General features: G+C 57.1%; 1 protein-coding gene across 2 annotated transcripts in view; it reads left to right on the forward strand.

Moving 5' to 3' along the window:
• The first annotated feature begins 4,640 nt into the window (after positions 1-4,640).
• LOC103104504 (chondroadherin-like protein) overlaps positions 4,641-16,813 on the forward strand; it is a 15,548-nt gene continuing 3,375 nt past the window's right edge. Inside the window, exons 1-3 of one of the 2 annotated variants that reach the window (XM_056797413.1) lie at positions 4,641-5,936; positions 12,093-12,266; positions 15,328-16,813. The exon at positions 15,328-16,813 is cut by the window's right edge and continues 152 nt beyond it. In XM_056797413.1, coding sequence (XP_056653391.1) covers positions 12,108-12,266; positions 15,328-16,813 — 1,645 coding nt within the window. In that variant the 5' untranslated portion in view covers positions 4,641-5,936; positions 12,093-12,107. The remainder of the gene's footprint in view (positions 5,937-12,092; positions 12,267-15,327) is intronic. The other variant, XM_056797412.1, reaches the window with a different exon arrangement.

A 16,813-nucleotide genomic window follows, 5' to 3' on the forward strand; every position in this document is an offset into this window, starting at 1 on the left:
AATATATATAATTTGATCTAATTGTAGCCCTTAAAGAAGAGTTTTAATTTAAAAAAAAATAAAACATTTTTCTCCTTTTCCCTCTTTACCTTTTCATGTTTACCTTAATCTTTGTGTTTGGATATCAAACTTTCCACTTTGTTCTGGTCTTTTCTTTACAAATACTTGGAAATCTTCTATTTTGTTGAATGCCCGTACTTTCCCCTGGAAATATATAGTCGGTTTTGATGGACAGGTGATTCTTGGTTGAAGATCCAATTCTCTTGCCTTTCTGAATACCATGTTCCAAGCTTTGTGGTCCTTTAGTGTGGCGGTTGCCAGGTCTCGTGTGATCCTGACTGTTGCTCCTTGGTATCTGAATTGTCTCTTTTTGGCTTCTTGGAGGATTTTCTCCTTAGCTTGAAAGCTGTGGAATTTGGCAATTACATTCCTGGGATTCGTCTTTTGGGGGTTAGCGTAGAGGATCTTCTATGAACTCTTTCAATGTCTATTTTGCCCCCTTGTTCAAGAACATCAGGGCAGTTTTCTTGGATGATTTCTTGTAGTATGATGTCAAGATTTCTGTTTATTTCTGGCTTTTCAGGTAGACCAATGATTTTCAAATTGTCTCTCCTTCCTCTGTTTTCCTGATCTGTCACCTTGTCAGTGAGATATTTTATGTTTTCTTCTAATTTGTCAGCCTTTTGACTTTTATTTATTAATTTTTTGCTGTTTTGCAAGATTATTGTCTTCCGGTTGCATAATTCTGGTTTTTCAAGACTGGTTTTCCTTTTCAGTTTGGTCTATACTGCTTTTTGTGGCTTCCAGCTGTTTCTCCAATTGGGAGTTCTTGTCCCTTAGACGGATGTTTTGTCTTTGAATTATTTCCCACTTTTCTTGCCAGAAGGCTTCTATCTTTTTAATAAGCTCCAATTTGAATTCTTCCAGAGTTTGTGGACAATTTCCATTTTTTTGGAAAGTTTTGATTTTGTTTGAATTTCTTCCTCTTTTTCCTCTGTAGCCTGGGTTTTCCCTCTGTAAAAATTTTCCAGGCTCAATGCCTTCTTCCTGTTTTTCTTGGAGTGTGTTTGTTGGTCCTGGGCACAATTAGCCATCCCTATGGTGGTTTTTACTTCTCTTTTTAGTCAGAAATCTGAGTGAGACGGGCAGGTTCTCTGTTTATGGAGTTATGGAGCAAGGATTTTGCTTGAGGCAAACTCTTGAATCTCCGCAGTCTCTGCTGTTCGAAAGAGTTCCCATGGTCTGCACTCCCCTGTGAGCTGAGGTTTCAGGTATAACTGCTCTCAGGGGTAGGTCCCCAGTGGTCCTAGTCAGCTCCCAAGGACCTAGAGGTGCCCCTCGCTCACTTACTGATTCTGGTGCTCGCTGGTTCTGACTGTGGTTCCATAGGTGGGGTGGGGGAGGGTATATCAGCTCATGTTTGGGTGGGAGCTTTTTCACCCTCTTATAGTGTGGAAATGCTCAAACCCCAGGTATCTTCAATGCTGTGCCCTACTGTTGAGTCCCTCCGTTCTTCTGAAGATGGTTTTTATGTTCTTTTGGGGTAGTCTATTTCATTGGGTGCTGGGGAGAGGAAGCGACTCCCATCTAGACTGCCGCCATGCTTACCCAGAAGTCCTATATTCCATTTTAAAGATGGTGTTGTGTCAGAATACTATACACAGAGACTGATACACTGTAGTACAATAGAATGTAATGGACTTCTTCTGTAGTAGCAGCAATGCAGTGATCCTGAACTATTTGGAGGGACTTATGAGAAAGATGCTCTCCACATCCAGAAGAACTGTGGGAGCAGAAACTCAGAAGAAAAACAATTACTTGATCACATGGGTCGTTGGGGCTATTACTGGGAAAGTGGACTCTAAAAGATCATCCTAGTGCAAATACTAATAATATTAATATGGAAATGGGTGTGGATCGATGACACATGTTAAACCCAGTGCTTCAGATACGGGAGGGGGTGGGGAGAGGGGAGGGAAAGAACATGAGTCTTGTTACCATGGGAAAATATTCTAAATCATCTAATTAAATTTAAAAAATAAAGATGAATGTTCTGATCTTCTTGAAGAGCGGGGAAAAAAGGGTGGGGCACCCCCAACTTCCCCCTCCCCCAGAGCGATTCCCCCACTGGTCCCGCCAGGGATCACGGACCAGCGGCTTCTAGAATGGGCATGGTGCAACGCCAGCTAATTTGACAAACAGCCCAGAGGGTAGAGGCCCGGGCCCTGCCGTCTCCTCAGCCTCCACACCCGGATGGACTGTGTCAGGCCGGGGATTCCCCTCTATGGGACACCCCCCATCCCCACTGACGGGGCCCTCTGTCACCTCACCCAGACGGCCCTTTACATTTCTCTAGTGAACTCGCCATCCCACCCACGGCAGCTGCTTCTCCCACCGGAGAGCCTCGCAGCCCACTTCCCTGCAGCGTTTGGAGCTAAGGCCGGAGGCCTGTGGAGGCCCCACAGCCATCCTTGGGCTCCCATCTAGTCCTCCATCCTCGCTCACACCGCAACATCCGTGTTGTTTCTCCTCCTGGTGGTCAGACTCGGTGCCCGGTGGGCCTTGCTTTCACCTCTGTCAGACCCTTCACCCTTCATCACCCTTCAGCCACGTGCGGGCTCCCAGAGGCCCAAATCCCGTGGCCTCGTCTCAGTCCTCCGCCTCTCTGCAGCCTGCATCAGACACCCAATTCTCTGGCCCCGGAAGTGCTTTGGAGCCCAACTTCCGCTTCGCTCTGCCCATGCAGCAGGCCGCGCCACTCTCTCTCCCAATCAGGGCCTTGTCTGCAGTTTGCAGGGTCGGAGAGGGGCCACACTCGGGTCTTCCTGGACGCCTGTTCCTGCGGCCCCCCTACTGTCCCGCCCACCCTGAGCGGGCGGGGCTCCTCCCCCTCCCTCCGCCCCCAGATCCACGTGACTGCCAAGGCGGCATCCCTCGAATCCATCCCCTCCTCGGCTCGCTCCTCTGGCCCACCCCAGCCCTGGCCTCCCCCTCAATCCGCTCCAGCGGCCGCCTCTGCCTGCAGGAGCAAAGCCTCACCCTCTGCTTGGCCTTCAAAGCCCTTTGGCGGCAGCGTTGGCGGGGAACGTGGGCCTGCAGACCATTCCTGGGACGATCGCCTGGAGCCCCGCCGCGCCCGAAGACGGGGAGCCGTCAGCCATCTTTGTGGCGCGCCAAGGCCAAGGCCCGGGACGGGGGATGGCCAGGAGGAGGGGCTTCTGGGAGCTGCCGCAGAGTGACGCAGAGTGACGCTGGGCGCGGCCCAGCGAGCACAGCTTTTCGCCTCCCTTCTTCTTTCGGCCTTTTCTCCAGCTTGGCCAGTGTGGAAATGCTTCTCGGGGAACCCCCCCCCCAGCTGCTATGGGGCCTGCTAGGACCGAGAAGCCCCAAATGAGGCCTAAAGAGAAACCGCAAATAAAGCAGCATTTCACCCCCCCCAGAGCAGCCCGAGGCCCCCCTGGAGAGGAGCAGACACAGCGGGAGGGCGTCCTCCAGAGGCCCCCGAGGAGCTCCGGGGCTCAGCCCAGCTCCCGTGGGTGCCCCGTGTGGAGGCGGGCTTTGCCCGGCAAGAACCGCCTAAAAAAGACCCAGAAGACGGTCAGTCGGGCAGCCAGGCGGAGCCTTCCTTGTCGTTGCTGGCCCCTGGAGCCGCTGGTGGGCTTCCCGGGCCCCTTGTCATCGCTCGGGCCCCTTTTGCTGCTGTCATCTCTCCGGAGCACGACTCGGAACTCTTTTCTATCTGCTTTAATAGCTTTCTGTGTAAAGCGAAAACCGGCCTGGTCCCCCTCCCCCCCACTTCCCCACCATCCTCCCTTGCCCCAAAGGTCCTCCCACCAGCCTCCACATGGCCTCACATCCCCCTGGCGGCTCCCCTTGCTGGATCTCACAGGGCCGGCTCAGCACCCCTGTGGGGAGCCCCTCCAGCCACTTCCCTTGTTTTCAACCCTCACCTGCCACTTCAGGCTCAGTAGGTGTCTAGGCCAGGCGGTGGAGGTTAGGTGACTTGGCCAGGGTCACCCAGCTGGGAAGGGTCAGAGGCCAGATTAGACCTCTGGGCACTGGGCATGGCTCTTTAACCACGAGCCATGGAGCTGCCCCCATAAACAGCTCGGCACAGCCCGGGGGAAATCACTTGTCCTCTCTGGCCTCAGTACGGTCCCCCTGTAGAATGAATGACTTGGCCTGGCCGGTCCAAAAGCCTGGGGAAATGAGGCCGAGGAGCTTCTCTGCCGGCCTTTATCCCAGAAGGCAGGGAGGCTCCCGGAAGAACAGTTCTGGAGCCTGCGCCCCACATCCACATCACAGCTCTTTCCCCTCTAGAAAAAAAGGATGGCCCGGCCTCGGGCCAAGGAACCCTGGCCAAGTCACTTGAGCCCCTTGGCCTAGCCCTTGCCACAAGCAGTATCTGCCCTGGGACAGTCTGAAGGGGTGACAGGAAGGAAGGAAGGAAGGAAGGGGGAAGGAAGGAAAGAAGGAAGGGAGGGAGGGAGGGAGGGAGGGAGGAAGGAAGGAGGGAAGGAAGGGGGAAGGGAGGAAGGAAGGAAGGGGGAAGGGAGGAAGGAAGGAAGGGAGGGAGGAAGGAAGGAAGGAAGGAGGGAAGGAAGGGGGAAGGGAGGAAGGAAGGAAGGAAGGGAGGGAAGGAGGAAGGAAGGAAGGAAGGAAGGGGGAAGGGAGGAAGGAAGGAAGGGAGGGAGGAAGGAAGGAAGGAAGGAGGGAAGGAAGGGGGAAGGGAGGAAGGAAGGAAAGAAGGAAGGGAGGGAGGGAGGGAAGAAAGGAAAGAAGGAAGGAAGGAAAGGAGGAATGGAGGAAGGAAGGGAGGATGGAAGGAAGGAGGGAAGGGAAGAAGGAAGGGAGGAAGGAAAGGAGGAAGGAAGGGAAGGAGGGAAGGAAGAAAGGAAGAAAGGAAAGAAGGAAGGAAGGAAAGGAGGAATGGAGGAAGGAAGGGAGGGAGAGAGGAAGGAGGAAAGGAAGGAACGAAGGAAGAGCCAGCTTGGGCTCCCCTAGCCCTGCCAACCAAAAAACAACGGATACCCCTCCGGCCTTTTAAAATTAGCAAAGCTGTGTCGTTGGCCTGACACTGTGGGAGTCAGGCCATCATTATGCCCATTTTAGAGACCAGGAAACTGAGGTGCACAGAAATAACCAGCTTGGGGGGATCAGGCAGCTACTAAGGGTCTAAGGCAACATTTGAACTCAGCTCTTCTTGCCCTGCTCTCCTAGACCCCTGGGCTGGTGTCCTTGGCAGCCCTCTGTTCTGAGGGGTGTCCATAGGCTTCACCAGATGGGGGGGAGGGCACAGGGCTCAAGATGCCAAACCCACCTGGCCCAGCCAGAAGCTCCCATTCCAATGGGCAGCCGATAGGTAAATAAGAAAGCAGAAAGGGGGGGGAGGGGGGCAGGCTCTCAGGGCCCCACTGTGGCGGGGAGGGGAGAGCCCAAGGAAACTCGAAGGCAGCTGGGTGGGGCTCTTAAAAGGCCTGGATGAGATGGGGGTGCCCAGCGGAGGAGGCCGTGGGGAATGAGGCGACTGGAAAAACAGGCCAAGCCTTCCCTGGCAAACGCGACTGGCGGGCCCTTGGAGTCAAGAAGGCTGCAGTTCGAATCCTGCTGCAGACCCGCCGGTGTGACCCTAGGGGGTCCCTAGGCTCCAAGGCCCTTCCCACTGGGCTCTGCGCCCCTCTGGAGAGGAGCCCGAGATCCCAGGCAGCCCCCGCCCTGAGCGCCTCCTTGACCTCTTCCTTTAGCTGCTTCTCAGGGCCCCCGCCCGGGAAGGAGCAGCCGGTTTCTAGGTGGGGGCAGGAATGCGGGGCTGAGTGGGGAGCCCTGCCCGCTCCGGGGGCAGTTGGCGGGGCTGGGCTGTCAGCGATGCGGGGGTGGGGCTGGCCGCCAGGTCCTGGATCCCAGGAGCTGTCCAGGGCGCCAGTCAGCAGTGCCGGGTGAGCGCTGGGGTCCTGGGGGAGTGGGCAGCGCCGGGGCGGGGGAGGGGCCCCTGAGGCGGGAGGGCACGCGGTGGGGGGGCTGCCTGTCCGCCTCCCCCCACTTCAGGGCGTTTCGGAGGGGGAGGGGGAGGCCAGGGAAGTGGGGAGCCCTCCTCCCCCAGGCAAGTGATGGGCGGAGTTTGAGCGCCGGAGACCCTCGTTTGGGCCCTCCGCTCTCCAGCATCCATCGCTAGCCGCTTTGCCCCTCGAGCCTCAGTGTCCTCTTGTGCCCACTGAAATAGCTTGGAGCAGATGCCCGACTCTAAGGCCACCTTCCTGACAGCAAGCTGGGCAGTCCTGTGCCTCGGCTTCCCCTTTCTGCCTGGAGTGAGGCAGGGCCTCCGCACAATTCAGGGAGGTGGGGCAGGAGAGGATCCCAGCCTCCAGGGGTCCCGGAGCCGCTTCGTGGGCAGCCCGGCTGGGACTTGCTCAGCTCGCTCTCCCTGCCTTAGGCTAGGAGCTTCTCGGGACAGGTGAATAGAGAGCCTCAAGGAGCGGTGGAAAGCAGGCTGGACTGGGAGTCCGAAGACTTGAGTTCAAATCCTGCCTTCCTGAGTGACCTCAATCTCCCCAGTGACTCCCCCTTTAATTTCCACCTCTGAAAAGGAAGGCTTGGGGCCCGAGGGCGGAGCGGGGTCTGTCTCGGTTTCTGGTGGGATCGTGCGGGGCTCCTGGGGCAGCCTCGCAGCTCTGTGGATCAGGGTCGGGAGAAAAGCTGGAAATGGGCGTGGCCAAGCTCGGGTGGGGCTGGGCCCTGGGGTGTGATGTCAGGAGGAATAAGGAGCATGCGCAGCCTCCCTCTGGAGGGGCAGGTTGCTCGGTCCTCCGAGGTGCACCTAGTCTCGGTTTGTCCACGGGGAGAGTTCTGGCAGCCCTTCTGGAGGGGGGCGGGGCGGGGCCGGACCCCGGAGGAGTGCGGCTTCCAGGGCTAAGCCCCCTCGGAGTCAGTGAGACCCGTGTTGCTGTCCAAAGGAGGCCGGCGCTGTCACTGCCTCTCAGCCCCCAGAAGCCGAGCGATCCGGGCGGGCGAAGGCCTCCGCGTCCGGAACTTCTTGGGGCCGCGTCTTGGGAAGGGCCGGCTGAGCTCGATCCAGGGATGGAGAGTGAACGTCCGGAGCCAGGGGAAGCGCGTTATCCGTGCGAGGCGCGGGGCCCCAGGGGGCTGCGCATGCTCAGACCTGGCCCAGTCTTCTGGCGGCAGCCTCGGAACTCCCTTCTAAGGGAGACAGCGGCGAATTGGCCCCGGGGCTCCAGCCTGAGGGCAAGCCCCCTGGCCTAGCACCGAACAGCCACGTTCCCAGCGTTCCCCGGCTTCAGGCTCTGGGCATTTTCGAGCTCCCCCAAAGGCTCTTTGCCCTGCTCTCCCCTAGCGCAGCGGAGGCTTTGCCAGAGCAGATGGCAGCTTTGGGCCTCTCTCCGGCCCCGTCCGGCCCCTGAGGGGGGGGGGGAGGGGGGCGGAGCAGATTCTCCCACGTGGCTGCTCCGCCGTTCAGATTCCGGGGCCTCAATGGCCAATCCCTCGGTGCTCGGCCCCAGAATGCCGGTAGTCTGAAAACAGTCACCAGCTTGCCTTCCTCAGCCGGGCCGCCGGGATCCCGGAAACGTGCAGGTGCAGGTGCAGGAGAGGGCAGGCCGGCTCGGGGCCCCTCGGGCAGGATTCACACTAGCTGCAAGGGCCCACCTCTTCCCGATAAGGCGGTGCCAGTTCAGGATCCTCTCGTGGAGGCTGGACTGCCCACATCCATCGGACACTAGACCTGAATCCAGACCTGCAGGCTTCACACCCTGGAGGGATTCGCTTGTAGGGCTTTGACTTCATTCCGTTCTCTCCTCTTCCCGGCTCTTGGCCAGACTTGTATGTTCTTAGGGGTCCAGTGACATTGCTTAGAAGTTCCCCACCCCGACGGACGGCCAGCTTTCTATTCTGCTGGGGGGGGGGGGGGCTCCTCCCACTTTGGCACCCAGCAGCGGTCCTTTTGCGGTTCTTTCGGAGCCTCATCACTCAATGATCGACTTCACTGAGAGGACTTCCCTTCCCCCATCCCTCTCCAGCACTTGGACCGGGGGGAGGGTCCATTCTTCCCTTTCGGCCAGTCAGAAAAGGGTTCCTAGTTCTGTTCCCCCACCCAGCCTCAATGAAGGATGGCTTCCATAGAAGAGCTTACACTGCTTGGCGCCCAAACCTGGGCAGCTTTTCCCTGCCGCCCTCCATCCCCTGCTCATGGCTGTCCTTCCCTCTTCCTCTTTGCACCCCAATCCAAATCAGCTTCACTCCCGCGGACGATGACGCGGTTTTGCCCTGCTGCTCTCAGAGCACTCTGCACTCTGCTGCTGGTCTTGCCCGTGCTCTCGGCAGGGGCCTGGCTTCACTAGCAATGTTGGAGCCGCTCAGCCTGCAACCCTCACACTGTTACGGGTTGACACCCGCTAAGGAGGATGACACAGTCTGCACAGCCTGTGAGATTTAAAATGGTGGAGGTCTTAAACTGTAGTGATTAAAATCGTGGAAGATATAAATTGTGATAGATATAAGAGAGGGTGAGTAAATTTGACCACAGAAATATGTTTCACTACAGTGTCTTGGGTTTAAATCAAATATAAGGTGGTCACCAGGGAATATATTCCCAATTATGAATATACCCAAGTCAACTGGGTTTTATAGAGATTTTTAATTAATAATATAATGAGGAATTAGAGAAAGAGAGAAAGAGTAGGAAAGGAATAATTATGAAGGGCCTCAAGCCAATATGGCCTAGACCTGAGTCTTAAGAGAGAGAATCAGTCAGTCAGTCTTTTAACACTCACCACAAGGTCTGCCTAAACAAGGATTCTAGTGATACCAGGCCAGCTCCATCTCAGCTGACTTCACCAGAGAGAGTTCCAAAGGGCCTCTCTCCAGAGCCTCCAGAGGGACAGAGTCCCCTCAGAGGAGCTTCAGTGAGACCTCCTTAGAGATTGTCCTCCAAGAGCTTCCCTTCTCCAGAGCCTCTCTCAAGAGATTCTTCCCAAGCGATCCTCATCAGAGATCCTCCAAAAGGATTTCTCCAAAAGGATATATCTCCTCAAGAGATTCTGCTTTTTCTTATATAGGGGTTTTTCTCCCATGTCACCTCCCCTAAGTCCCTACATCTACCAATCACTGTAGATGTTTTCCAAAAGACAGCCCATTTTGAATTCACAGCTGAGTAGATTAATCTCTTTAGTAAGTCAGGAAAAAAATGCTGCTGTGTCAACTAATTTCATTAAGAGAAAACCACTGAGTAAGTTTTCACCTTTTAGGTCTAAGTAGTTTACAAGTTGCCCCACCTTTATAGGCACTTAGCATCCCATTGTATCAATTCATGGCTCAAAGAACTCCTTTCCTTTATAAGTATGGTTTCAAGTACTTTCATTGTTTAGCAAGGAGTTTTCTCTCCTAAAGCAGTCTTAAGTACGGTTGGAGTAGAGGTCCTCCCATTTCTGATCCTGGTTCTCACATCAAAATGGGGAATGTTTCTCAGTAGGGAATTTGTTCCAATTAAGAATTCCCCGATGGGGAAATTTTTAACATTCACAAGTCTGAGAGATTTCAAGATTTACAAGCCTTGGGGAACGAGAGTCTAGCACAATAAGTGAGGATGAAGCTGGGACTTCCTAAACAGCATCCACGCCCTTCCTCCTGCGGAGAGAACTCGGCCAGGCTGTTCACTCTTTCTGGCTCCCTCCCGAGGCACTTGTCTGGGTGCTGCTGGCAGTTCCCAGGCGGCTCAGCGTCCTTGATCCGTCAGCCCCATGATTCTTAGAGCCCAGTGACACTCCGTTCTTTCCTTCAGCATCCCTGGAAGGCTAATAGGCAAAAGATACTCCTGCTTTTTTAACTTTGTCGTGAAGACCCCCTGCCTTCCACTTTAGAATCAGTACTGCCTATTGGCTCCAAGGCAGGCCATGGGGCTTAAGTGACTTGCCCAGGGTCACACAGCTAACGTGTCTGAGGCCAGATTGGAACCCAGAACCTCCTGTCTGTAAGGCCTGGCTCTTAGATTATGAAGTTACCTTGCTTCCTCCTAAACATTGTAGGGAAAGTTTCAGGTCATTTCCCAGAGGTGCTCTCATCCTACTCCATCCATTCTGGTTCCAGGTTATTGCCGGTCATCTGTGTCCCTCCAGGCCACATCAATCAATCGATGAGAGTTTTTATTCAGTGCTCCCTTTGTGCTGGCACCATGCCAAGACTGGGTATATAAAGAAAGGTGGAAATGGTACCTGCCTTCAAGAGGTTGCCATTCTAATGCGGAAAGGAACAGGCAGGTGGACTGACCGAAATCGGCACAGAGTATAGGAAACTCCTGAGTTCTTAGAGAGCTGCTGAGACTACTGGGAGTTGAAGTGACTTCAGAAAGCAAGATTGGAACCCAGGTCTTCTGGGCTTCTCTCCACCACGCCATCTTGTTTAATGGTGGATATGACATCAACCCCGTAGGTTTCCATGATACTTAGAGAGGCTGGGAAAAGTCCAACAAGTCCCATCAGAGCTTTGTCTTGAAGGAATCTGAGGGTGCTATGAGACAGAGGTGAAGAGGGGGATATCTCAGTCTTGGAGGTATCCCAGGACATCAGCTCCTGCCTGGTCCATCCACCTACATCTTCATCTATTTCCTTTTCCTTCATTATTTTCCCAGCTGGGCTCTTTGCCTTGTTTCCCTCCCTCAGGTTCAGGATATTTGGTTTGCTCGTGACTGTGCCCTCTCCAGGATTCCTCGTCCTCCTCCTTGATTTCCCCATCTTTGCTTTTTTCCACCCTGTTGAATTGGCATATTTCTGCCAAATTCATGTGTGTGTGTGTGTGTGTGCATGTGTGTGTGTGCGTGTGCGTATGTGCATGTGTGTGTGTGTGTGTTCAGTCTCCTTGTATTAGGTGGAAAGCAAGATGATCCCATGTTGGGGCTCTCCGCCCTTCCCTCCATGTATATACCTCCCGGGCCGGTTCTCCTCCTCTCTACATGATCCCCGTTCTACTCTTTGCCTTCTCCCACCCGTCTCTCCAACTTCCTCCATATCTGAAGGCAGGAAGGTTGGGAAGGGCCCGGCTTCTCCTCCTCTTGCTCTGATGGCCGGGCTCAGAGGAATCTTTTTTTGGAGCCTGGTTCTCCCTATCGTGTCCAAGCTCGAAGTCCAGGGATCCCGATAGGGCTGACCCAGACGCTTTCCCCTCCTCGATGGCACTCACTCGCCATAGGAACACCCCGTCGCCTCCAGCCTCCCTGTCAGCTTCCAGAACTCCAGGAATCCAGGCAACGGCCTGTCTCCTTTGGTCGGGAATGCTGGAAAGTCCTCCAAGCCAGCCGCAGACTCAGTCATCGGTCCTGAGCCAGAGCCTTTGCCACTGGGACCTTGCTTCAGGAGGTGGCTTGCTCAGGCCCCCCTGGGTTCCCTTGAGGTCTGCGCCGCCCTTGAATTCTCAGCACATTTTTCCTGATGGATTTCGGCCGTGGCCATCCTGGGACTGACTCTTCATCCTTTCGGGACACGACAGCTGGCCTAGTTTCCTGCCTTCGTCTTCCCTTCTGGCTCTAACAAACCCACTCCTCTCTCTCTCCCTCTCTCTCTGTCTCTCTCTCTCCCTCTCTCTGTCTCTCTCCCTCTCTCTCTGTCTCTCTCTCTCCCTCTCTCTGTCTCTCTCCCTCTCTGTCTCTCTCTGTCTCTCTCCCTCTCTGTCTCTCTCTGTCTCTCTCCCTCTCTCTCTCTGTCTCTCTCCCTCTCTCTCTCTCTCTTTCTCTCTCTCTCTCTTTCTCTGTCTCTCCCTCTCTCTCTGTCTCTGTCTCTCTCTCTGTCTCTGTCTCTCTCTCTGTCTCTGTCTCTCTCTCTGTCTCTCTCCCTCTCTGTCTCTCTCCCTCTCTCTCTCTGTCTCTCTCCCTCTCTGTCTCTCTCTTTCTGTCTCTCTCTCTCCCTCTCTCTCTCCCCCCCCTCTCTGTCTCTGTCTCTGTCTCTGTCTCTCTCTCTTTCTCTCTCTCTCTCTCCCTCCCCCCCTCTCGGTCTCTGTCTTTCCCTCCCCCCTCCCTCCCCCCTCTCTCTCTGTCTCTCTCCCTCTCTCTGTCTCTCTCTCTCTCTGTCTCTGTCTCTCTCTCTGTCTCTCAGCAGTGAGGTGCCAGGATGTGGAACTACCTGTTGCTGCTGTTGGCGCTGCCCCAGGCCTCCCCTGAGAGGGAAGCCACCCATGGCTGCCCTCAGGCCTGCATCTGTGACAGCGTCCAGAGGTCCGTCTTGTGCCAGAACCAGAACCTCACCAGAGTGCCAGCCTCCACCCCCCAGGTCAGCTGGAGCAGCCCCAGGGCCTGGGGGGTGGGGATGGTGACCTGTCCAGGTGTGGGGGGGAGTCCTCCTGTGGCCTAAAGGCAGGGTGTCCCAGGGGCTCAGCCCTGGCCTCCTCCTCTGCCAGGAGGGCCCTCCAGATTTCCCAGTTTTCAGTGCCACCCTCTGAACTCCTTTCATATTTACTCCTCTCCATTTTGTTTTCCCCGCATGGAAGGTAAGCTCCTCGAGGGCAGGGGCTGTTTTGTTGGGGGTCTTGTCTCTGTAGCCCCTTGCACTGGGCCTAGATTGATCATTGTGGGTGGATTGAATGAATGAAACCCTTGTCCTTAGCCTTCACCCAGAATCCTAGCCCATCACCTCCCTTCCCCAGGCTTGGTTATGATGGAGCTGGTTAGTTCCCATCACCTCCTGGGGTGCCTGAGATCATGGAGGGATCCTAATCCTTTTCACTACTTTGGGCTGCCTCGGCCTTGTTGAGATCCTACCTAACTTGTGAGGTCCAGCTCAAGCCACCTCTTACATGAAGCCTTCCCTGATTGCCCCTGTTGCCAATGGTCTCCACTGTCCCTCCCTCATGAAAGCTTTGACTTGGTTTTCTCACGTATACTTGGCATAGTATTGGACAGGATTGTCACTCACGTCACATGGTGCTGGATGGTCCAGCCCATTCAGAGCCCTGGCTCCATATGGGTGATGCCACCGTGCTAGAAATGCAGGGAGACGAGATAGCCCAGGGACACGTCACGTCCAAGCCATGCATTCTCCATTAAGCTGGCAGTCATTGGGGGCAGCTGGGTGGTTCAGTGGTTATAGAACCAGGTCTGGAGACAGGAGGTCCTGGTTAAATCTGGCCTCAGACCCTTCCTGGCTGGGTGACCCTGGGCAAGTCACTTCCCCCCATGGCCTGGCCCTTCTGCCATGGAACCGATAGAGTATGGGCTCTAGGATGGATGGTGAGGGCTGTAAAAAACAGAAGTTGGCATCCGTGTTTACTGCTATGGGCCAGCAACTTCATCAAGGCACACAATTTCCAATTCATGTGGCAAAGCCTTCAGTGGATAGTCAGGAGCTCGGCCCCAGCTGAGACTCCCAGGGAGCTCCCCAGCACACGGCTGGGTAGAACACGTGAGTAGCTCTGAGAAGATCACATCCCTTCTCTGAGACTCGGCTCCTTATCTAGAGATCTGGAGAAAGAATGCGGTATAAGGGCAAGAGGGGCAGCCTTGGGGGCAGCCGGACACGAGTGCAAATTCAGCCTCAGCTACTTCTTAGCTCTGTGACCCTGGACAAGTCGCTTAGCCCTTGTTTGCCTCAGTTTCTTCATCTGTAAAATGGAAATAATAATAGCACCTGCCTCTTGGGCTTGTTGGGAAGATTAAATGAGATGAAAACTGTCCACATAGAGCCGCCTGCATTCCTACACCTACAAGGGGCGTCATCCTTAGAGAATCCCTCCTTAACCTCTCAGCATCCTGGAGAGCTCGCTCCCATTAGAAGGGAGCCACCCCCCCCCCCCCCCCCCCCCCGCCTTCCCTGCCTCATGAATCGCGAGGCTGGATTTAAACCAAGGCTCCCCGCTCGGCACCGGAGGGGCCTTCCCTGAGGACGGCGCTTTACCCAGAAGTGAGTGACCCCCCGAGGATCCGATAGGACGGGAGTCCTCAGATGGGCTTCGGGCCGGTGCGGGTGAGCCCTGGCCCTTTGGAGAGCCGAGATCCAGGGAAGGAGGTCTGGTAGCAGCCAGCCTCTCCCTCACAGGCTCGGCCGGGGTTAGACCTCCTTCCATACTATGCGCACCGCAGTTCAACACAGGCCCTACAGCTCCAATAGCAAGGCTTTGAAGCAGCAAATTCCTTTAGACCCAGGGGTGCTCTCTCTCTGCCCCCTCTGTCTCTCTTTGTGTCTCTGCCTCTGTCTCTCTGCCCCCTCTGTCTCTCTTTGTGTCTCTGCCCCCTCTGTCTCTCTTTGTGTCTCTGTCTCTCTGCCCCCTCTGTCTCTCTTTGTGTCTCTGTCTCTCTGCCCCGCTCTGTCTCTCTTTGTGTGTGTGTCTCTCTCTATCTCTCTCTCTGCCCCCTCTGTCTCTCTTTGTGTCTCTGTCTCTCTGCCCCGCTCTGTCTCTTTGTGTCTCTGTCTCTCTGCTCCTCTCTGTCTCTTTGTGTGTGTGTGTGTGTCTCTCTCTCTCTGTCTCTCTCCCTCCCTCTCTGTCTCTCTCCCTCCCTCTCTGTCTCCCTCCCTCTCTGTCTCTCTTCCCCTCTCTGTCTCTCTCTGCCCCTCTCTGTCTCTCTGTCTTTCCCCCTCATCCTCTCTCTCTCTCTGCCCCTCTCTGTCTCTCTGTCTCTCTCTCTTTGCCTCTCTTTGTCTCTGTCTCCTGCTGTAGCTGCCCCCTATTGCTTCTCCTCCTTCTTTTCTGCTGACTTCCTGCTGTGGATGTTGAGGCTCCCCCCCCAGAGGGTATTATTGCTCTTTTGTGAGGCTGCTCCATCGGCACATTTGTAGCTGCTTTGTTGGTCAGACCCACAGCCGAGCCCTCCCGGCAGTTAAAAAGGCCCCTGGAGTCTTACCAGCTGTACCTGCCCCATCTTCGGAGGCCCCCCCGGGCCCCCCTCTATGTAGGTGGAGGGGAGGACGTTGCTTTGTGGCTCCATCAGAGGGGGCTTCAACAGGCCTCAAGATGTCACTGAGCAAAGTGCAGGAGGTGGAGATGGCAAGCTCTGCCCTCTCCCTTCCGGCTGCCCCCACATCCCTAGCCAGCCCCCTTTTGCTCCTTTTATTTTTTATTCAAGAAACAGCGAAGCACATTTCGGGGCTGGCTCCGGGAGTCCCAGATTCTCACCACCGCTTTGCCCTCTTCCCCACCCAAAGGCAAAGAAGCAGAAAACCTCTCACAAGTAGGAAGCCAGATTCCCCTCCCCCTCCCCAAAGCCCCCCTTTGGTCTTGGAGCTGATCCCAAGGAGTGGTTCGGAGGCAGAAGAGCGGCCAGGGCTGGGCGGTGGACGTGCAGTGACTTGTCCAGGGTCTCCCGGCTGGGAAGGGTCTAAGCGTGCTTCTGTCCCACAGCTGACTCAGAAGCTGGATCTGCGCGGCAACCTTCTCCGGGTGCTTCCGGCGCGGGCCTTCGGGCCGCTCGTCTACCTGAGCCACCTGGACCTGCAGGCCTGCGGGCTGGAGCAGGTGCAGCGGGGGGCCTTCCAGGGCCTGCTGCTCCTGTCCTACCTCAATCTGGCCTCCAACAACCTCTCGGTCCTGCCCAGAGGGGCCCTGGACGGGCCCGTCCTCCTGAGGCAGCTGGTCCTGGAGAACAACCGGCTGAAGGAGATCCAGCCGGGGACCTTCGGCCGGCTGCCCTTCCTCAGCCTCCTCGACCTGGCTCACAACCGCCTGCGCTCGCTGCCCGACGGGGCCTTCCAGGGGCTGGGCCGGGCCTGGTGGCTGCGCCTGTCCCACAACGCCCTGGGCCGGCTGGCCCCGGAGTCGCTGGCAGGCCTGGCGCGCCTGCGCAGGCTCAGCCTGGACCACAACGAGCTGCGGGCGCTGCCCTGGGAGGCCCTGGCGCCCCTGCGCGGCCTGGTGCACCTGGACCTGGGCCACAACGCCCTGGGCTGGCTGGGCGACCAGGAAGGCCTGGCCCTGGCCGAGCTGCGCCACCTGGCCCTGGACGGCGCCGCGCTGCGCGGCCTGGCGGCGGCCGCCTTCTCGCACTGCCCGCGCCTCTACGCCCTGGACCTCCGCGACAACGCGCTGGAGGCGCCGCCCGCGCTGCGGGGCCTGGACCGGCTGCACAAGCTCAACCTGAGCGGGAATCCGCTGCGCTGCGACTGCGCCGCCCGGCCCCTGCGCGACTGGGCCGTGCGCAGCTGGGTGACGCTGGACGGGCTGTGCCGCGAGCCCGCGCGGCTCAGGGGGCAGCGCCTGGCCTGGCTGCGGGAGGAGGACCTGGTGTGCGCGGGGCCGGCCGGCCGGGAGCAGCCCCGCGAGCCCCCGCGGGCCCCCGGCCGGCCCTGCCCCCCGGCCTGCCGCTGCTCCTCGGGCCACAGCAGCTGCGAGAACCAGGGCCTGCGGCTCATCCCCTCCGGCTTCCCCCGCGACACGCGCCTCCTGGACCTGAACTGGAACGAGTTCACTTGGGTGCCCGGCGCGGCCTTCGGCCGCTTGGGCCGGCTCGAGTCCCTGCACCTGCAGCACTGCCGCATCGGGCGCCTGGCCCCGGGGGCGCTGCGCGGCTTGGGCCAGCTGGTCTACCTCTACCTCTCCGACAACCGGCTGTCGGAGCTCAGCGCCGCCGCGCTGCAGGGCGTCCCCCGGCTCCGCTACCTCTACCTGGACGGCAACCGCTTCAGCCGGGTGCCGCGCGCCGTCCTGTGGGCCCTGCCCGGCCTGGTGGGCCTCCACCTGGAGCACAACGCCCTCCACCAGCTGGCCCTGGGCGACTTGGCCGGCGCCCCCGGCCTGCGGTGGCTGCACGTGAGCGGGAACAACATCTCGGGCGTCAGCCCCGGCCCAGCGGCGCAGCTGGAGGGGCTCTACCTGGGCGGCAATCGGCTGG

Source organism: Monodelphis domestica, chromosome 5 (assembly GCF_027887165.1).
Source record: "Monodelphis domestica isolate mMonDom1 chromosome 5, mMonDom1.pri, whole genome shotgun sequence".
NCBI classification, from domain to species: Eukaryota; Metazoa; Chordata; class Mammalia; order Didelphimorphia; family Didelphidae; genus Monodelphis; species Monodelphis domestica.